This window comes from Manduca sexta, chromosome 9, assembly GCF_014839805.1.
Source record: "Manduca sexta isolate Smith_Timp_Sample1 chromosome 9, JHU_Msex_v1.0, whole genome shotgun sequence".
NCBI lineage: Eukaryota > Metazoa > Arthropoda > Insecta > Lepidoptera > Sphingidae > Manduca > Manduca sexta.
In genome coordinates this window covers 5,150,215-5,173,831 of record NC_051123.1, presented here as the reverse complement: position 1 = coordinate 5,173,831, position 23,617 = coordinate 5,150,215, and the positions used below count along the sequence as shown (strand labels likewise).

The window sequence follows — 23,617 nt, the reverse complement described above, 5'->3', positions numbered from 1 at the left end:
TCTGTTTTTTCATCTCGCCGAGTGATTATTTGATTTACGTGACAGAAGCTAAAGATTTATTGGTTTAATTTTGGTAGTTTCAAAGAAAGCATTAGCTCAGTATTATATTTTATCTGGTTTTTACAGATTCCATCGTATACTCCGTCAGGATTCATACATAATCTAAATTACAAATTGTCTTAAGGGTTGCGAGCGCCTAAAGCGTTCACCCAAAACTCCGGTGTGTTTGTATAAGCCGGCCCTTGCCAGCCTAACAAACGTATTATCAGGTTAAAAAAAAACTTACTAAACTATAAAAACAATAAAAAAATGATTCAGAAACCAATGATAATTTAAATGTAGCTTTTCTTTTAACGTGGTATATATTATTTTTAATTAGACCGTACTTGGTCTTGAATTTGACTGCCATGTAAATTTATCACACGACTGTATAGGATTGACCTCTTTGATTAGAGGAACTACGCCTCAACGTTTCGAGTTTAAGTTTTTATCGAGTATTGATACTCGCTGGCCAGTTCGAAAGTATTCATTTTTCGCATCACTTGATAACATCGATAGAGTGAGATCGAAAATTTTAATCGATAATGCATTTCGAACGCATCTACTGTTGTGGATGACCGTATCATCAAACAAAGCTGTAGAAAGGTATCTGAGCAAATCTTTTTTTGATATGATAGATTAATCTTCGGATTATTTTTATGACAGCCAGCCATTATTAGAAAGACCATTCATTGAATGAATAATCTTAATACAATTGAGTGATCAACGAAAAACAAATGTTATTTATCGATTTTGCCATTACTTTTCCTAGTCATATACAAATCATTATAATAATAATAACTTTATTTATAAAAGAATAAATACGAAAATCGATTGTGTTGTAATATCGGAACTACACGCTGCGAGTAATGACGTCACGAGCGGCGACACGACCGCCCGCTACGACTCACTCTACGATACTGATTGGAGCAAAACGAGACTGTTTACGGAAACCTGTTGTCTGATGTAACAGATACTCTACCACCACTACTGTGAACGTATACAGGCTGATGTTTATTGTTCAGGTCAATGTTATACGACCGAATTGAGTTGGTTTGACTGCAAAAGAGTATATTTGAGTGACTGTGAATTGTTTAAAAATTTTACAATAATAATTGGCGAACTACTGAATATGAATAAAAATGAAACCGTTTATTTTTTGTGTTCATTTTTGATTTTACGTTAAATTTAAATAAATTAGTGTTTTTCTTATTTCGTCTAGAAATATATTTATCAATTAACTCGTAAATCCAAAATGTTTTATCAAATGGCACTTAACCCACACACACATACACAGAATGTCGTACCACATGTGATCGTAGGCCACACACACGCGTGGTCCTACAACACATACCCATCACACAGATGTACCACCGCGGCCGTGGAGCTGTCGGTGCCAGAGTGGGCGCACTACCTCGCCGCCATACTGTTCCTACTGTGGATCGTGTTCGGAAGGAGAAGGAGCAGTGTTCAATCATCCTCGATATGAGTGTTATGTATGTAATATTTGTTTTAATAGTCCAAATGTTTAGAAAATATGTGTGTTGGTTGAAGGGATTATAATTAAATCAATGAAATTAACGTCATATTTTAAAACGGTAATACAGAAATATTTAAAATCTGTTTTGGGGGAATACCAGTGACAAAAGGTTTGTTTAACCCGATTCCTGTCGTTTTGCCCATTGTAATATGTGTAAGCAAACTATGTATGAAAATAAATTTATAAATAAATAAATAATTAATATTTATAGCATAATGGGTTAAATTCGAATTATAATTAATATTAGTAACTTGTGTCTTGTCTATATCTTGTGTCGGCTTCCCTTTCAGATAATTACACTCTTCCACCTTACCACCAGGGAATAAAGAATATTTGAACTTTTGTTTGGGGGTATGTCTTGTAATATAGTAGAATTGTGTAAAGCATGTGGAAATATCAGAATAACTCTGATATGCTATACAAAAGTCTGAGTTTGAACTTTTCTTCGGGATTTTTTTCAATTTTTTATTGGTAGCCTCTATGCAGTCATAAATCTATTTTATACATTTCACATAATTTAAATAATTTTATTAATAATTTTCCTAAACTCAAATTTCAAGATATTTTTTCCACATAAAAACAAACCTTTACATAAAATTAATTATTAAGTATGCCGTAATCACCCTCGCGTGTATTTTTATCTACATTGGCAATCTATTATATGCAAGGCATCGTACACTTGACTAAAATTCCTCCTTAATTTGGTCGGACTATACAAGTCGATGGAAATAAAACATCACGCTGTATATAGAAGTGATTGCAAGTTGCCCGCGGACAGCGCGGCGGCGCAAGTACGCTTCAGTCGCACGACGACTGTCGAGGCGGCAGGTTGGCAATTACTCCGTCCATTGGTGAAAACCGTATGACAATCGGAACGGTAGTGTTTGAGTTTAACGCATTCAGGCAGACTATGGCGGCGGGTGGTTTTGTTCTATAACATATAAGGATTATAGATAACCGATACATATATCAATTACTACCAATCAAACAAAAACCTTATAGCATCCACGTTAATTATAATCGAACAAAATGAAACTCTGTGTCCGTCTCCCATTCATTCTATATTAAAATTCCAGGAATTAACAGCACATTTCTGACAAGCATCTAACGCAGTAAGGAGTGGTCACTTGTATTGCTATGCACGGTGGCCGTTAAAGAGTAAATCACTGATAGAGGAACATCATCTGATAGCGCGTGTCAACTGTTTTCGTCGTACGTGTTCCGTTTATTGTAATAATACTAAGCAGTTAGGGTTATAACTAATCTATATTGCTTTTAGATTGATAATGCTATTTAATGTTTATTTAGACTTGATGGCGTCTTGAAACTCAATTTAAATATAAAAACAGATACATCAACATTATCATGCTAATGCAGTTATAGGAATAACTTTCTATTAAACAAAATCTAAGGGGAATAGTGTATAATCCTTAAATTTTGTAGGCAAATTTTTATTACGGTCTGCCGAAATAACATGATGAAAAAGTTTTCAAACGAAATTATTTTTCTGAACTGCTGTTTCGAAAAAAATAATGTAATAATCCATATCAAATACACTATATTATCTTCATCCAATTCGTTAATAGAAAATGGAATCCCATGATAATAATTAATAATTTACCGGGTGTGCAATGTAAGGAAGGTTTTGATTATTATTCGTCATTTATTGACATTTTCGGGACGTCATACTAAAGAGCAAGCAAACGAGTTTTATACACACCATACATTAACTGACAATGACTGCACAAACCGACGCCTGTTTTTAACCCTCTATCTATCAAAACAAACATGCACGAACACCATTCAACTCACAGATATTAGAAAAAAAAAGTCATTCTTTGCGGTTCAGCCCTACCAAACGTTTGGCACGCAAGATGACACCGCGCCATCGTCCCTCGGTGCATTAAGCTGTCCAGTCCGAGGCACAGTCGAGAAAGTCCGTGAATAATCGGGATGGTATTTCCTTTCCACGGGCGGGAGCGGACGAGCACTTGGCTATGTCTACCGCACCCAGCGGCGAGGACTTAGTGTAACGCGTGGGGGACAAAATGTTAAAGAAAAATTGTCTTAATATACGTCCGGAGTCAGGATTCTTGTTTGAATAGCAGTAGGATCTCCCCTTATTACAATTGTAAAAAAAGTTGTCTAAATGTAAGCCCGGAGTCTGGAATTGTGTTCGAATTGCAATAGGCTCCCTCATGTTACATAGCATCTGATACTGGTGGCTAAAATAGGTGTGTTATGACTTTTACCCTTGAAAGGGAAATGCTGTTTATGTAGTCTTTAATGATTTCAAAAATGTATTAGTTACGCTCAAAAATTTATTGACCCATCATCAACCAATCAAATTTTAGTCATAAGGTTTTAGAAACAAGTCGTTGACCTGATATTTCAACTGATTATCGTGTTATGTTATCTCATTTCCATTTCAAATATAATAGTTTACAAGTTTTTTAGGCGTGGGAATTATGACAATTTGCTAATCGGTAACGTTTTAGAAATAATCTTGCAAATCACGTTACGTACTGTTGCATTTTATTTCATAATACTTAAGATGTAAACATCGTGTATAATTGCTAATTCATCGGTGTAATACTTACAAAATTTTTGTTACAACAATAGAGAAATATCAATATTGCTGATCGTATTATCAGATCTATAATATTTTTACTATCTCTATTTGTAACTAAATTAATTTCACGCTTAATTTAAAATTTATCTGCTTATATCCAAAATGTGTATGCCAAGAGTAATACTTACAACATTTTAGTTACAAAAATATATAAATATCAATATTGCGAATCGTATTATCAGATCTACAATATATTTAACCGTTTCTATTTGTAATTCAATTAATTTTACGCTTAATTTCAAACTTATTTCAAAACGTATATGCCGGGTGTAATACTTACAAAATTTTTGTTACAAAAATAAATAAACATTAACATTATGAAATTTACAATATTTTTAAACATCACTTTTTATTACTTAATTATTAACACTGAACATGGGGGGTCCGAGTCCCCATCTATCTGTCCAAATACGTCCGATGTTGCGTAAACACGGCTCATTTAGAAAGCAGTTAGCGACGTCGTAAGGACGCGATTGCGAATGATTTAATACACGTGCAATGATTAAGTTATTGTGCGCGCACTATGCGCGTGTTTTCACTTGACCACTTGTGAAATGTAATTATGAGATTTAACTGGACGTTGGTGATAAATCTTCATTAAATAATAGTGTAATATAGTAAGCCTGTATCACAAACATGTTAAGTGTTATTCATATCGTAACATCTTGGACAAACAAACATTATATATAAGGATTAATATCTTAATATTAATGAAGGTAGATTGTCGATTGTTGTGGTACAACTACCCCGCTTTTACGAATGTGTCAGTTAATCTGTGAATAAATGGTGAACGTAACGGATGTATTTTATTTATCGTAAATCGTAATACACACTAATTGGCGACGAGGATGGGATGTGAAGTTGTGCAAACGGTATAAAATAAACATATCAAGCTGTACTAGTGAAATGACGGATAAAATGTCGATTGGTGTAATAAAGGAATTTGACCTTGCTCAAGGTAATTGGAGGTCATACGTCGAACGATTAAAAATGTATTTCAAAGCAAATGACATCAAAGAAGAATTGCAATTGGCCACGCTGATAGCAGTGGTTGGTGATCAAACATACGAATTATTTGTTAATTTGGTGAGTCCGAAAAAACCCGCAGATTTAAAATTCGATGAGTTGACAAGTTTGGTTGCTGACCATTTGCAACCCAAACCTTCAATAATGGCTGAGCGTTATAAATTTAGACAGCGAAGACAACAGTCAGGTGAAACTGTATCGCAATTTGTAGCTGAATTGAAGAGGCTGTCACGACAATGTGAGTTCAAAGAAACTTTAAACGACAATCTTCGTGATCAATTTGTGTGCGGGTTAACCAGTGACGTCATCCGACAGAGACTTTTTGCTGAGTCAGACTTATCGTATTCATATGCAGTCACTTTGGCAATGTCATTGGAAGCCGCCGAAAGAGATTCTGCGGCGGTGGAGGGTAACAAGGCGAACACATCACAAGGTGCGGACGGATTATACGATATAACGGTAGCAAATTATCAACACGCCGGCAGCGGTGCAACAAAAGAAAATGCGGGCAGTTGTTCTATATGTGGTATTTTTGGACATCGTGCTATGCGCTGTCGTTACAAACACTTCAAGTGCAATGACTGTGGGAAAGTGGGCCATCTGAAGCGTATGTGTCCCCGGCGCCAACGGGGAAGTGAAGAGAGTGCGCCTCGTCGGCGAACTACAAGCAAGCTGCGTCAGGAGCCTGCATATTTTGTTGCCGAGGTGCGCAATGAAGGAAGAACTGAAATTGGTCACTCGTCAGAATCGGATGGGGAAGTGGAAGCGATGCATCAGATGTCCTTGAGAAAGTACCCAGCGGTAAACATTACAATTTTGTAGAAAGTATACCAATTTCAATGGAAATAGATTCAGGTAGTCCGTGCTCTTGCATTAGTAAAAATACATATATAAAATATTTTAATGAGTTACCCTTACATAATTGTAATTTGACTTTAAGTTATTATACTGGTAAAACGGTTAAGCCTTTAGGATTAATTACACCGTTAGTCCAATATGGTAATATATCCAGACGTTTGGACTTGTATGTTTTGATAATGGTAAAACTCCACTGTTGGGCCGTCAGTGGCTAGCTGAGTTAAAAATTAAATTGCCTATGTTTCATGTTAACAACTTATCGGTTGATGCGTGTATGCATAATAATAAGGAAGTTGCGATACTTGTTAACAGATACAGTGAGTTGTTTGATGGAGCGCTGGGCCGGTACACGGGCGGTCGAGCGACGCTTCACGTGCGGGAGGGCGCCGTGCCGGTGTTCTGTCGCGCACGCCCTGTGCCGTATGCGCTGCGCGACCGAGTCGACAAAGAGTTAGACAGCATGTTAGAAAATGGTACTATTGAGCCGGTGGAACATTCTGAGTGGGCTACTCCTTTAGTTTTAGTGAATAAGTCTGACGGAAAATTACGAGTATGTGCTGATTTTAAAGTAACGTTAAACCCCGTATTATTGGTTGACAAATATCCTTTACCTCGTATAGAGGACCTTTTGTCCAACCTTAGTGGTGGTATTCATTTTTCAAAAATTGATCTGTCGCAAGCCTATAATCAAATTGAATTAGATGAAAGCTCAAGAAAATACACGGTGATTAGTACACACCGTGGTCTTTTTAATATAACAGATTAGTATATGGACTAGCTTCAAGTCCGGGAATCTTCTCTAGAATTACTACCAGCCTCTTGTCTGATATCCCAGGTGTATCAGTTTTTTGTGATGACGTGTTAGTGACAGCATCAACAAGTCAAGGGCATTTACAGGCTCTCAAGGAGGTGTTTGAAAGATTAAAGCGAAGTGGTCTCAAAATAAACAAAAATAAGTGCGTATTTTTTGCCGACTCTGTCAGCTACTTAGGTCATATTATAGATAAAAATGGTATTCGAACAGATCCAGATAAAATAAAAGCTATCGTGGATTTGCCCAGGCCAACCAATATTACTGAACTCCGATCTTTTATAGGCATGGTTAATTTTTATGGCAAGTTTATTAAGAATCTTAGCATGCATTTAGCTCCGTTATTTAAGTTATTAAAAAAATCATCTGAGTGGTCATGGAATCGCAGCTGTGATCATGTTTTTGAACAAGTTAAAGGATTTCTCACAAGCGCGGAGGTGCTAGCACATTATAGTCTAGACAAACCAATAATAGTAACGTGTGATGCCAGTGCATATGGTATCGGGGCTGTCCTATCCACACTAGATTCAATAGGAGAACGACCCATTTGCTATGCGTCGCGTGCCCTATCCGAAGCAGAAAAACAGTACAGTCAAATACAACGGGAAGCTTTGGCCATTGTTTTTGCTACAAAAAAATTTCACCAATACATTTATGGAAGAAAATTTATTTTAAAAACCGACCATAAACCTCTTTTAACAATTTTTGGGCCAAAGTGTGGCATACCGTTAATGGCCGCCAGTCGTTTGCAAAGATGGGCGGTAACTTTATCTGGCTATGATTTTGTAATGGAATATGTCAAAACTGATAATAATGCTGCTGACGCGCTATCAAGACTTCCTTTAAAATGTGAGTCATCTAGGAACTTACCTGAGCAGACTTATTTGCATTTTGCTCGGGACGCTTTTTTACTAGACCATAGGGCATTGCGACTAGAAACAGTGAAGGACCCAATATTAGGACGCGTTTTTAGCTATGTCCGTGACGGTTGGCCGGATAAGACTGATATGAAACAACTACAGCCCTATTTTAACCGCAAACATGAAATTTATGTAGAATCGGACTGTCTAATGTGGGGGCATAGAGTGATTATACCAGATAAATATAAAAACTAGTTCTGCGTGAATTACATGAAACACATTTGGGAATGATGAAAATGAAAAGTCTAGCTAGGAGCTATGTGTGGTGGCCGGGTATTGATGAAATGATTGAAGCTGAGTGTCGGGCGTGTGGGACCTGCGCCTCGCAGGCTTCTTCACCACCAGCTCACACTCCGTGCCCATGGCCATGGCTAGGTCGACCCTGGAGGAGAATACATTTAGACTTTTTGGGTCCCGTGGTAGGAAGTACTTTCTTAGTGATCACAGATTCCACCTCGAAATGGATAGAAGTTTTTAAAGTGAGAGGCACATCGGCCAAAGAAATTATAAAAATATTAAGACAGTTGTTTAGTCAATTCGGATTGCCAACTTTAGTGGTGTCGGATAATGGTCCACCTTTTTCCAGTACGGAGTTTAAGTCATTTTGACAAATAACGGTATTGCTCAAACATTTTCGGCTCCATATCACCCGTCATCAAACGGAGCCGCCGAAAATGCGGTAAAAATATGTAAAAGGGTTATAAAGAAAGCTATATGCGATAATGTAGACATTGAGGTAGCGCTGCATCGGTTCTTATTGCTTTATCGCAATACGGAACATGCAACCACGGGAGAAAGTCCAGCACGCGTCTTGCAAGGGAGGTCTTTAAGGACACGGTTAGATGCTTTGCGAAAGGATAGGAGCGAGACAATAAAAATGGTAAGGGCGTCCGAAAAACTAGAACAGCGCGGGTCGCGTCGAGAGTTACATATCGGTGATGACATTTATTTAAAAGATTATAGCAAGAGGGGAGAATGGACTGAAGGTCAAGTTATTGATCGTCTTGGTAGGACAAATTATAGAGTGCGCTCATCTGATGGGAAGTGTTCTCATCGGCACGTCGATCAGTTAAATCGTAGATCCAGTGTTGTGGCAGCTAACTCGTTACCGTCGGATTCGCTAGGGCTAGGGGATGGCCTCGTGGATGCCACCTCAGATAAAATTACGACTAGTGAGTTTCAATCTGTACCATCTTTTATCAATTCAGAAAATGTTTCAAAGCAGTCACATCAGTCTGTGCCGGACACGGCAGATGCACAGGTGAAACTTAGTTCAGTGGCGCATACGGCACATTCTCCTGAACGACGCTCACCCAGCTCTCCTATCCGATCCCGCTCCAAACGTGCCCGTGTTCCGGTTAAACGCTATGGATTTGATTTTGATTAAAAAGTATATATATAATTATATATAAAAAATAGAAGATAAAAAGGCTTTTTCTTATTGTGTTGATTTTGTGAATTTAATAAGTTTATGTAACGTCATCATTAGCTAAAATAGAATCTATTATCTAGAATAAGTGGTGAGGTGTAATATAGTAAGCCTGTATCACAAACATGTTAAGTGTTATTCATATCGTAACATCTTGGACAAACAAACATTATATATAAGGATTAATATCTTAATATTAATGAAGGTAGATTGTCGATTGTTGTGGTACAACTACCCCGCTTTTACGAATGTGTCAGTTAATCTGTGAATAAATGGTGAACGTAACGGATGTATTTTATTTATCGTAAATCGTAATACACACTAAATAGGAGTTAAAGAATAGTGGAAGTATGTACTATTTGATAGTCTTAGTATTTATGTTTTTATTTTATAGAATGATTGTACTATTGATAAATTTGGTGAGCTGTTTAGAATTGGAATAAAATGATTATTGCCAATCGTAAATTATACACACGACACGGTACGCACAGCTTTGGACGGTATTATTAATTTACGTGCTATATATATTTTTTTTAAAGAATCGCACGGGCCCTTATTCGTAATATTACGTTTTAATTTTAGTTTAAATCCGTAAATGTCTATTTAATGCAATAAAATTAATAGTCTATATGAATATTGATTATAATTGACTCTAAATCCTACTGAGGGTCCCCATACCCACAAATCGCTTACTTATTCCGTATGCGTTTGCACAAACCCTCATTTGGAAAGCATTTAGCGTGGTACTAAAGAATCCATTACAAATGAGTTATTTTCACGCATTACGTTCAGCAATGCTGTTAATTTAATGACTACTGACATTGATTTGAGTTCATTAATTTAGTTGAAGTGTTTCCTACTTTAGTACTTTAATTATTATATGTGAAATGGCCTTACGTATACGTAATTAATTCTTCCTATCTTAATTAAGTATCGATCACTGAACAGTAATCAGGTGCAGTGATAAAAATAACAGTAAACCATAAGATTGTTAAAAGAAATGCATACTCCTTTATATATTACAGTTGGTATTATACTAGAGAATACGCGATTTTTTTTTAATTAAATAATACAATGCACTTCTGTACACTAGGAGGTTCATGGTCTGATGGCGAATAGGAAACTCCTTGCAAATCTCTAACAAGATTTATCCGATATTGAAGCCTCTAGATAAGTGTTGAACTCAAACTGGTCCATAGGAAAGAACAAACTAGAAGCAACATTAGTACAGCCAAATTGTGGAATTCGGTAACGTCGTGTCTATTTCCGCATAGATACAATTTGGAGCTCTTCAAGTCGCGTGTGAATTTTTTTTCTGGGCAAGGGTGCTTTACCTTAGGCCATATCGCTTAACATCAGGCGGATAGCGGCCAAACGCGATCCCATTGAGAATAAAGAATAATCATATAACCAAAATACTACTTAATAAATGTATTAAAATATTTTATTAGGATACGATGGGACTGATATAGGCTATGCGTAAATGTCCCTAAATTAAATAAAGAGAAAAAAAAATATATTGAAATATTTTTCGTCCAAAATAATACAGTTATATAAAAGTGTAGTACAAGACTTCAGGCTCACACGGGAACCGGGCGTGCGTGAGGTTCCGTTAGTGAAAATCAACCGTGAACAATCGTCGCGCACCGTGACTCGCCGGGAGTCGAACCCGCATAAATCATCGCACGGGCTGTCACACGAAATGAGACAAATCGACGTCAGCGGGCGACCGTAATGGCTTGTTTCGGTCCGTTGTCAATAAGCCCTCATTAATGCTGTACATGACACTTTATGTCAATATGTGTCAATTCTGACGTGTGATATATAGGCATACTCATGATATATAAGTATGCTGTAATCATGCTTTTTGTCTTTGTAATTTGTGTTGCTATTTTTAGTGTATAGCACTTTTTTCTGGCAAAAATGAGCTACAAATGTGATTAAATTTTGATGGGTTTTTTCTAGTTTTCTTAAAGGAGTAGGAGTTTCGACTCTAGGTAGAGTCTATTATGACATAAATTAGCGCAAAGCCACTTCAATAGTTATATTGGACATTCTTCTCTATTAGATTCATTATACATACTTATGGATAAGGCATTATGAACGTTTTCCGATTTTGCGAAGTACAAATCTTGTAAAATTTAGTGCAATAAAATAGTATAATTCAATGTTTTAAATGAATAATTTTTGATAACAAATATCATCTCATAATTGAGTTACAAAATAAAAAATACAATTATTTACATTCTGTAACATATAAAAGGTAAAGTGTAAACAAGAATAAATATTCTAGTAGAGCGAGTGACGACTGACAAGTCACTAGTATGAATGACAAGTCCGCGCTACTCATTGTGTCTGCAAATATGTTCATTGTTCAAGTACCCGCTGTAACAGAATACATTGAAAAATACGAACACTCACATGTACGAGACATTTGAATGAATTACGTACTCGTGTGTTCAGTTTTGTTGACCTAAAGGCGTGTTTACGAGTTATGATCATATTTTTACCAGACTGCCCTAAACAGAGGGTTTGTATACAATAGTATTATATTTTTTCTGAAGAATGTGTGGCCTAAACTTGCTAAAGAAAACATTACATTATCTTCCTTTATAATTCTTATTAAATTTACCATTTTTCTAGTATAAAAACAATTTCCTTTAAAACATAGAAATCTGGAAACATTAATTGAAATTAAAATAAAACTATTTTGCGGATTTTATCGCGGTTTTTGTAATATATTTTTCTCTCGAAGTTTGAAGGATTGCAGCCTTCGCGGTCACGGGACGGACTGAAGGGTTAGTCATCCGAAAAACAAAGTTATGATATCTACCCACATTTTACATTTATATTTTCTTTTATATTTTATTTTTAGCATTTGACTTCGTAGCTTTTTTCTTTCGTTCTTTAAAACATTATGAATTCGAAATTATAACACAAAAACCGCTTCAAAATTCGCAAAATATCAATCAATATCTAATATTTGCGTAAACATAAAAAATCATTATTTGAATGAAACTCAGAAAACACTTATGTCAACTTACTTTATACATCTACATAATTCACATGCGTGTACTTGAAACTTGCAAGTTGTCGCGAACGCCGCGCGCCGTATTAACTCGAGATGTCCTGCACATAAATCATCGTCAAAGGTGTCACGTGCCCACGTCTTCCTCGCCCCTTTGACTTGCTCCATTTGTGGCCGTTTAATTTAAATTCCTTGGACACGTTTGGTTATTAAGCTTTAGTTACAGTTGCTTGTCTTGGGAAGGATGTCGTATGTTGTTAAGTGATGTAGTTGTTTAAGGGTAGTGGTAGACTTAAAATGTTGAGTTAATATTTTAGTTTTAATTTTCTTGGTAATTTTTTTTTTTACGTTTACGTTAAAGTGGTCGTACTGCACCTGATGGTAAATGCAGTAGGTGTCCATAGAACGTCGACTAACGAGAGATGATTACCTCTCGGCAGTCGACAGATTTATGCCGGCCTGTTGGAGCCGGATGTACACAGACTAATCCCGGAACATGCTACTTACGTGGGCGACTATGGCGGATTTTAACACCTTGTGTACGGTAGTCGCTATCCGGGCGGATATAAAATATATCCTACCACCAGCATAACATAAACAGCAACATGGGATCAAAATACATAGGCTTCAATTTGTCTAATAGTATCATTATAGTAGCGATTACATTTAGATGAACCAGATGCTCGTCTCGTCATGAATTTATAAAAAAACACTATTTTTCAGTCTATATCACAAGGCTACTTACAAAGGCTTCCCTACGTAACAAATATGTGCTTTTGAAGCTTTAAATTCTTTACTTAATTATTTGGTCTTTTCGATCTATCCTCATTCGACACGAAACGAGGTCTCTAAGTAGAGCATTATCACACCTCGCGTGCACACTCGAACCATTTACGTACCAAATAATTAACAAATAATAATGTATAATCTGGATTCCGAACACCAATTACATTGGTTGACAACACACGTTCATGTGATGGTCGGACGGAATTGGACGCAAAAAAACAACACGCGATTGCTTTCTACTCATATTACTTCCTCCCGCGAGCGTTACTTGGAACTGTGGGCGATGGCTTGGATCGTAATTATACTTACGTTTAATTATATCTATACTAATATATAAAGCTGAAGAGTTTGTTCATTTGTTTGTATGCGCTAAACTAAGAAACTACTAAACCGATTTTGTTTTTTGTTTCATTAATAGGAACATTACTCCTGTATGCTACGGGCTACTTTTTATCCCGGGAAAAAATTATCACGCGGATGAAACTGCAGGCAAAAGCTAGTGAATTATAATAATATACACACGTCACAGCTGTTCGGAGCCTTTGCTCCGCGGTGATATCCAATGTGGTTCAACAAATTTTGCATTAATAAATTCAAGAACATTCCGTTACTTATTGCATTTCATCTTGCGGTACTAAAATTATTAATCATTAATTATTAAATTGCTAAACATGGGGTAAATTTTGAGCGAGGGACAATAATGTAGGTGTTAAATAACCTCTTGTACTGAAAAGTTTCAAAATTGCTGATACATTACAAGAGTTGTCTTTGATATGGTGTGCCTCCAAATCTGTCCTGACTAGTAACATCTTACCGGTGGTAACCTTCTTAATACCTACTAAATTTATATTTTGTAGTATTTTATTATAGCTATTAATATCTAATTCGAAAGAGATTAAATAAACAATAAAGTCTAGTATTAAAACTTATTCATTTTTATATCACTTGTATAAACGCATTCAATATTTATCTATCTGAAACTCCTCGATGCGATTGACCTCACGTTTAGTATGCGCATACGCATTGCACAAGCACTAAACTTTGCAGATTCTACGCGATATGTCAGCTATCATTCTGTAAGGAGCCGCGACTCGGGCGCAGAATATCAAGCGATGTGCATCGGCCATCGGATCGATGCACGTAAATCACTAACCATCTTGATCAGGGATTGAATTCAGTAAATAAAGGGAGGACAAACAATTTCACCATTCAACTAACAATATACCTTCGAGAACCAAAATGAGTGAAGATATTCTTGTGCAACTTGTTGCTGATTTCGGGAGGAAACTGGGCCCCAGTTGAGTGCTATATATATAGTACCTTAAATTCCCTTAATATTATCTCTCGCGATGGATTTAGTATGTCGTAATTGATCATACTTCCAAATTAACTTGAGAATGAAAATCGCTATGCTTATTCAGTGTGACGAATAACGTATCCTCAATAAAAATTAAAACTTTTATTTAAGCGTGGGGTCATGCTCCACGTCCCCAGTAACCTAAATCCGACCCTGTCACGCATCGGCCACCTGGCGCATAGCAAAGAGTTGCGTGTCGCAATGCCGAACGAATCTTAATAGTCGTTCGGGTCCCCGCGCGGCCCTGCGTCGCGGGTTCGATTTCCTTGATGGTGTTATTAAATGATTAAACCTTCATGTCTCCCACCTCGTGATTGAGTAATAATTACTAACGTGATTCTTCACGGAAAGGAATGAATTCTTCCTTCTGGAAAGGAAGGAAGTTGAGTATACGCTGAATGAATATTATTAAGATTTGGGCGTTTGTTTGAGATTACTTGGAATCTTCTCTTATTGGCTTTTGTGATGAAATGTAATAATTTGTTTGAACCTGTTAAATATTATACATTGTTTAAATTCCTATTCCGGCCTACCATCAGTTGGGAGCAATTCCCACCAGAGAAAACGAGGAAGATATTCTATTGTTGCTCTTTTCAAAATCAGTTTAAACTATGCAGTTCATTATATAGAGAAAATTGTTTTTTGTTTTGTGAATAGCACTCAGAAGCAATGTAACGTCCTATCAGTAAAAAAAAATATAATCGGTTCAGCAGTTCCTGAGATTAGAGCATTCAAACAAACAAACTTTTCATTTTTATATATTAGTATAGATATACAGCATTGATGTAAGAGCATTGATAACAATCATCAGAAACCTCACTTTTCAATCTTGACTCTCCCAAACACGATACACAATGACATCCATTTTTTACAATTCCCTAAACGTTTGCTATCGCCTGCGCACGGTGAAAACCGTGGGATTGCTTTTATTATTACCACAGTTTACAATAGAAAACTATTAATTATTACGTAACCAACATGGCGATAATGGGCCGAATGTAATTATACTAAAATCATCGGCTATAATTATTGACTTATGCGTTTAGAAAGTCCGCTTTTAGGGTTCCGTGTTTTAAAATGGAACACTTATTTCACATTGTCGTCTATCTGTTTGTGAATACTCTTTATCTCAGTAATGCGTACAGGTATCAAGTTGAAATTCATATCAAATACTAGAATTTACAATATTTTTCAGCTGTGAAAGATTCAAACTTGTAAGTCAACGCGATCAAAAGATATGACCGTTTATATGCGATTTCACAAAGGAAATATCTGAAAACAGAAAACTTGTACTTTAATAAGAAAAAGCTTGTTCGTACGGAACACACGAGTCGTCAATTCGACTCGCACTTGTTTGTTTTTAATTCTTTAAATGTGTTTACTTTTTGAATTATGCAAGCCGTATAGTGTTGCATATCTTATAACTTACCCTTCAAAGTGACCGTTTGAAATAAATTACGTTGTCACGCGGCATGCATGTTGTTCAACGGTGAAATCTTTCTTTTTTCCAACAGTAGATGCATTTGGAATACTATCTGCGCGATTCTGTTTAAATAAACACATGTTTGAGCTCTCCACCTCGACTCAAGAAAGATCGTGAATTCTTTAGTATTCATTTATATTTATCGTAAGAACAACTGCATAAATGAGAAATTCTATAGAGAGAATTTTAAGGGTACGTGAAGTCTGCCTGCCAATCCGCACTAGACCAGTGAGGTGGACTAAGGCCTAATCTCCCTCAGTAGTAGAGAAGCCCTGTGCCCAGCAGTGGGACAGTATATAATATAGGGCTGATATTATTATATAATTATTATATGCTACAGCTATAATACTGTCCTTGTTCCTTTATTTTGCTGCATTTACCCTAAAGTGTGTTTCATTCCAATAAAATAAGTATTATTTGATTTTGGAATGAAGAAATGTCCTTTAGATAATATCTTATCACTGCGATAACAATATGTTGTTGTTCGAGTCCCGAACTTTATCGGCTTGGACTAGACCAATATTTACCCCGTCCGCACCATTTGTAGGTTCAATTTATAAGAGAATAATTCAATAAAAATAATTTATATCACTCAGAGATAATGTAGTGAAAGACTTTATGATTTGATCAATAGCTTTAGAATTCTGAGATTACGTCTTCCTTCTTAAAACTACAGTACAAATGTAAATCATCAACTAGAAAGAAGTGGATGACCTTCAATGGCTAAACTCTGGGAGCTACGATGGTCGTGGATCATCGACTTGAGTGAAAACCTAAATATGATAAATGTGGTCCAATACGTTGACATTGTATTGGACCACACTCTACTTACCATCTCGTGCTGTAGGTTCATTTTGCCGTGCACGTTAAAAAAAAAAAAAAGTGATTTTCGTCTGCAAAAAAATATTACTATGCACAACGGCCCGACTTACTACGGGCTAAATGCGAAAAAAGGATCCCCTCAATATATGATTATGTTCTGTTTATCGCCTAATAATGAACGATCATTGCCGCCCACAAACACGACTATTGAGTAGCCGTCGCGTCCGTGCGTGGCCGACCTGTGACCCTCCCACGAGCTTACTAAACGCACCACACGCAACGACGTAGCAATTACTTCACACCGGTTTCTGTGTTTCTTTTTAATTGCTCCATCTGGGAAAATGGCAGGTAGGTACGTGATATGATGTTTGCTCATCGTAAAAAAAAATATTCTAAAATAATCTTGGAAATGTTGGGCTTTAAGTATGGAATACTTCAGGAAAGGGAGTGTTTTTTTGAAATACTTATCATCCCTGTTTATAACTAGCCAATGTTTATAGACGTTTTGATGATAGTCACAAGGGGCTTCTTAGCTGTTTGCAATCACGGCTGCGAATAGTTTCTGGTTGGTCATAAAAATGGCTGTGAACTGTGGATTTAAATATCTGTAAATTTTATCCCGGGAAAATATATAGCGGGACTTTTATCCCGGAAAAACTCTTTTCTGGTATATTATAATTATAGTTTAGCGTAAACTGATTTTTTTTATATCTGCGTGGTAAAGTATCTCCACTGGGCCTGTTTTTAAGTAGATAAAGATCGCGTCCAGATAGAGTATCAATTGCTGACAAATGATGATATCCGTTGCCAGTCGACATAACTATAATAGCAATTTCATAATATAAATCGCTCTCACTTCTCACACAGGCCGAACAATATTTGCTCAGACTGCGGCACCGATCTTTTGACTACATCCGTTGGGTGATTCCTCATCCCTTTTAAGATGCCGACATCTCTTTAAAACAATTTATAAAGTAATTGTTAAGTACCTACGTAAACGTACGTACCTAAAACTAGCTGTAATGGCCACTATTATCGTGTAATTTATATTAATATTATAATTTATGGACTCCTTTGCTACGCACGACGTTTTCACTCCGTGCCACTCAACACAATGTTCTATCTACCCGCAGTTTTGCGTAGTGTATAGTCCGAGACGACAGTCAAATAATTGTAAATATATCCATACACTACACTAGCTGGCCTGGCGGACGTTGTTTTGCCACAGGCCGCATTTTATGTAAACTATCTTTTATCTCTTAGGTCTTGACAACAGCGCCACCTATCGGTTCCAAAATCGTCCTATGATTCAAGCTGAAAACAAGGATCTTACAATTTTTTTATTGAAAACGGTTCGGCGATTACGGAGATGTACGAAAAAAATATTATGATACACAAATATCACTCAACTTTAAAACTTTTCAATGACGTCATTTCCTATTGATGTTTTAAAATGATTCTTTGATACAAACCTTGTCCTGATAAATATAAACACAAAGAAGGAATTAGTCAAGCCTATCGAGTCGTTTTCAAGTGACGCTTTTACGAAATGTGTCAAATGATTTTTATTTATAATAGACTGCGTTGTTTCCTTCTCCTCATTAAAAAGTGAGTATAATGTTCTCATTTACGGAATAGTTTGTTTTTCTTTATGTGAAAGAATTTTCAAAATAGTATCAGTTTTAAAGTTTTTATCCTAATTCTAAACTCAGTCATAACGTTTGCAACTTTCTAAGATCGCAGTAAAATGGAGATAATTAATTTAATAATTTAATCAAAAATTTAAATAAACCAATTATATTGGACACAAAAAAATAAAATACTTAAGAGTTTTTTAAACATCATGAAATGAACCGAATGATTTTAATTCTAAAAGTCATTTAGATATCAATCACTGATAGAATCCATAGATAATACTTTTCCATTTCGCACTTTGTTCTCAATAAATTCGTTTTATTAGTCTTGCTTAACGCAATCTTCAATAGTCAGTTATACGCTATTAACATGGTTTTTAAGGCATTAAGTTCTGCTAATTACGCCTAATATTATTTAACTTGTGTAATGGTAACTACTAGACATAATAAGACGTAACACCTCATGTCTCAGGATGGCGAGCGCAGTGGAATACCAATACTTGTAATTCAAGGTGTTGGATGGTGTTTCGACTATTTATGAACGGTCGTCCATCGCTTACCATCAGGCGAACGGCAAGCTCGTCTCGTCATTTATAATAATATAATAATAACTCGTGTTAAATATATTTCGCTTTAAAGATATCAGTTGACTTGTTACAATAATAACTTAATGCATTTCTCAGAACCGTTTATCTGTTCACGTCGCTGACATCGTGTGAGATTAAATTCGAACCTTTCCTCATACTTTAATGACTTAATAGGAGCAATTGTTAGTGGATAATTCTGTGTACACATCATGGGCGGCATTGTGTGTCGAAGGAGCGAGTTTGTGGGGTCAGTTTATCAGTTTATCGTAGGCTCGACGTCAAAAAGTAAAATTTATGTTTTAGTATTGTTTTCTCTACCTTTAACTAAATATTAATTTATAACTGATAATAAAAAATAGTGGGCTTGATATAAAAAATTATTCTAAATTTGGTATTTCTGTTTTAATTTATTTTTTTGCTCCCTATTACAAATTTGATGCGAGTTCGATTAGTGAAAAATGCTTTTTAGCTCGCATTTTACATTGCACCAATTTTTTAGGTTAACTTCACTATCAGCAACCTGCTTAACACCGATGTGTTCTGAGAATACTCTACCAGAGATACAGATTTGATAGTCACACCTTTCGGTAAAAGTTTTGTCCCTAGGGTCTAAGAGTAGAGTCTCGATAATGTAGACTAACGTGAGATGATTACTCCTCGCCAATCGGCACAATTATGACCGTTTGAAACCGGATAAACACAAGATGATCCTATCCACCAACAATACTTTTACAGATAAAGAAGACGGTTTTTAATTTGAACAGTTGTTGGATTAGTCAGTGTACACGCGAGGGATCACTCGGGACGCGTGCCCGCTCGATTCCGCTCAATTAGCCGCGAGACCCTGCGCCTACGCAAAACGTCTCCATTGCGGGTTAGGCTCGGATTGCATTAGGCACGTTTATTATTTATAGCGTCATTGATTCACTTACAGATCAGGGTGTTAATAATGTCTTAATTGGCTCGGAAATAGGGGTGGGCGGGAAAACTAAGACGAAATATGTTGGTTTAAATAACACGTTTGTTCGGTATAAGAATTGTATCTAATATGCTGGTAAGCTAGAACCGTACCACCTCTGTTTGATCGTGCGAACACACGTTACAAGACGTTTCTATGTTTTGTCTTATACATTTGTGTTTTTTGAAGCTTTTGAAAAGTAGAGTTGCCGATGACAACCATGAGGGTCGGCAATATAAAACAGATTTTGTTGTACTAAACGCTGTGCTATCCTACTAATGTATTTTATGATTCACTAGCTTATTCTCTCAGCATCGGCTCAAATCTTAAAAACCGATTCGGTGTTTTACGTCATTCTAACGTATATCGAAATAAAAGTCATTTTCTCATGTATTATGTCAATAAGAAGATTCAGGATTAATATATAATGCATAATGTGTGTGTGTGGGGAGGCCTATGTTCAGCAGTGGACTTCCTGTAGCTGAGATGAATGAATGAATATAGTGTGTCCTACACTCAATGCTCAGTAGGCAAATGATGTCCATTTCACGGTTGATCCGTCTCATCTGGGTGTTAATTACTTGTTCCACTCGGTCTCACCTCCGAGCCTCCGGTGCCGCGTGAGTGCATACATTTTATTGCATTTTATTTATATTTATATAGATATGGTTATTAATGCATACATCTATGTACATATATTGCTTCTTTACTTGTATATAAAATAGTTACTAATATATAAATACTTAAATTTTGATCCTTTACAAAATCGATGGATTGGGTCGAATGTTGTGAGTCGAATTTGACTTTGAAATAGGGAATAAAATTTTGTTATTTTCTTATTCGAAAAGACATATGACACGGTATTTTGTGTTCAATATGAAGATAAGATGCTCTGTGTCATGACACCAATATAAGTTCAGTTTTGTGACTGCTTTATTGTCACACTCAGTTACCTCTTGTCAATAAATCAAACTTATTTTATAAGTTATATCCAATTTATTAGAACACAGTTTTATATACGGCATGAGAATATTAAATTTACGATTTCGTTTTATTACGTGTTTACGTTATAACATCTGTTCGGGTTTAGTGTTAAGTATCGTGTTACGCAAATCGACCTATGATTTTGACGTCCACTCGTCAAATTACGGGGTTATCAGAACAACGACCCACATTAAACAACATAAAAAGACCAAATCATTTCGATTTTTAAATATAGAACAGGATAACCGTGTCACGTCTCTAATTGGGTTGCGATTTATTTCTCAGTACAACAGTTTTCGGGAATAATGGGGTGTTTATGCAACCCCATTCTGTTTTATGTTTTATAACGCGAAACCGAGTTTAGTCATCGCGCTTCAGATTACAATGTTTGTTTATAAATCCAATCCAACCCATTGAATTTCGTTTTGCATTTAAATGGATTCGTTAATATGACTGCTCAATTGTAAATTGAATTGAATAACGAATAACAAGAATGAAGAGTCGGCTAACGATAGACTTATTACAGCGAAACAATTGGCAACGAATAATGAACTATAATGATCATTGAACCTGCATAGGCCGTCTCATTACAAATGGTTTGTCACGTACTGCGGGCGCCTGCTGCGGCACTGTAGAGTGACATTGACTTTCTTCGCGGCCGTGCTAGGGGCGAACCGCGAGCGTGGCGCGGCGCACACGCACGCTGCCCGCCGAGACGCGCGCGCGCTTCCACGCTCCGCGACCGCGACGCGCCGCCCGCCGGGGCCCGCGACATGCCCGCAGTGAAAGTATTCAATATATTCGGCGGGCAGAAGCCGACCGAGAAGCCCACCGCACCCCCCTCGCACCAGGGAGCGATCCAAAGATTCTACAGGACTTTTTCAGTCGGCTCCGACGCCTCGCCCGAACACAAGGGCTCCAAAGTGACTGCCATCGCGGCCTGCCTCGAAAAGAGGATTAGTGAACCGGTGAAAAGTGATGTGAAAAACAAAAACAATGTTGGCGATGCTGTTGTTAAAGACACTAAGCGGCATCACGTGTACGAGAATGTAAACATAGTGAGCGTCGATCGGAATGCAATACAAGAGAAATTGCTCGACGAAACTAAAGGATACTCGTCTATTTACGAAAACATCACGGTGGTCGGGAAGAAGATTCATTCGAAGTCGGCAAGTAGAAACAACGCCGAGGCTAAACTAAACAAGGCGTTGGAATCTTTCGATAAAATATTGTCCGAGTTCTGTGCGAGTACTTCTCTTATCACTGATGTTAAATGTGCTAAAAGTGAATTTATTCCGCCTAAGCTACAGAAGTCAAAGACTTGCAGTATTATAGAATCACGGTGTATATTAAAAAAAGCAAACTCTGACCCGGAAAGTACTATAAAATCGAGAAATAAAGTGGCACGCAATAACTCTATAGACAAAACTACCAGTTTGTGGAATCTCGACGATATGAAGGAAAAACAACTCAACGCGCCGTTGATGCCTCTGACGTCAACGCCAAATGAGAAAATGAACCCCGATAAGTATGCCACTTATAAAATATCATCTAAAAACTCGTCCCGCGCAAACTGCATTAAAACGGAAGACCTAAAAAAACTCGACGTCAAAACGAGAATATTAAAGAAAACTTTATCTAATCCGCCGTCAACACCCGTCCCGGTCGTATCAAAAACGAAGCCGGTGACGAAAAAAGTCGAGAAAAAAGTGAGCGACCCAAAGAAAATAAAAACCAAAATGTGTACAGATAATGGATCGTTAAACATAAAGACGAGTTTAGAAAGTAAAGAACAGCCCAAATCACAAATGCAGAAAGCGAAAAGCGTGTGGGAAATAGGCAATGAATCGATACTCATCTCACCCATCTTAGAGAGAACCAAGTCCACCACTTCTATCGCGGGCTCTCCCAGCAAGATCCCGGTGATACGGAGTCAAATGTCGCAGAACAAATTCAGCAGCACGAGAGCGCTTTTTTCTCCCACTCCGGATGATCTAAACAATATAGACCAGGCCAGCGAGTGTGCTCAGAAAAAGAAGGTGACTGCACAACGTAAATCGATGGATAAACCAGAAGCTGGTAAGCAAATAAGACAAAAGTCACAACTTAATCTCAAGTCAGATGGGAAAAGACAAAACGACAAGTCGAAGAAAGACGCGAGTGACAGTAAAAAATCTTCAACATCACCAAAATCATCGAGAAAAGAATACTCTGACGAAATAAACGCAATGCGAGCGAAGCTCCAGCAGAGAAAAATAAACAACAAAAGAGACCTCGTCATCGCGACGCCGGAAACCAAACGTAATGAAAACGACGCGGACGAAATCGATTCGGCGCTGTCGCCCGTCAAGACGATGGTCAAAAAACTAGAATTGAAAACAGCCATGGAATCGAAAACCGACCAGGCGTTGTTCCTCAGCTGTAAAGTGATTCCAGCAGTTCACAAGGAGCTGTGCGTGGCGAACACCACATTCCATAATCATTTGAGCACGCTCGTCGGCCGGCAAGTGAGATGCGTCGAATCCAGAGACGACTCGAAAACGTGCTCGCAGCTCGACAAGCTCGCGCTGCACAAACACGCGGACGAGAAGATATCGGACACGCACTCGGACTGCAGCGACGACTCGGGTCACGTCTCCAATGACGCCGCCAACGATAACGAGCCGACGTTCGATAACGTGCACGACATGAGTCCAACAGTCACCGACGAGCTCCACCCGAAG

The 23,617-nt window shown here is 37.2% G+C and overlaps 2 protein-coding genes across 10 annotated transcripts in view; both read left to right on the top strand.

The window, feature by feature from the left end:
- Positions 1-23,617, top strand: part of LOC115443301 (unconventional myosin-XVIIIa) — a 257,977-nt gene that overhangs the window by 177,581 nt on the left and 56,779 nt on the right. The window lies entirely within an intron of this gene.
- LOC119188792 lies at positions 2,160-8,010 on the top strand. The gene is made up of 2 exons (XM_037436655.1): positions 2,160-6,038; positions 6,408-8,010. Exons 1-2 carry the CDS (start codon positions 5,118-5,120, stop codon positions 6,414-6,416), a joined length of 930 nt encoding a protein of 309 aa, XP_037292552.1. The 5' UTR covers positions 2,160-5,117; the 3' UTR covers positions 6,417-8,010.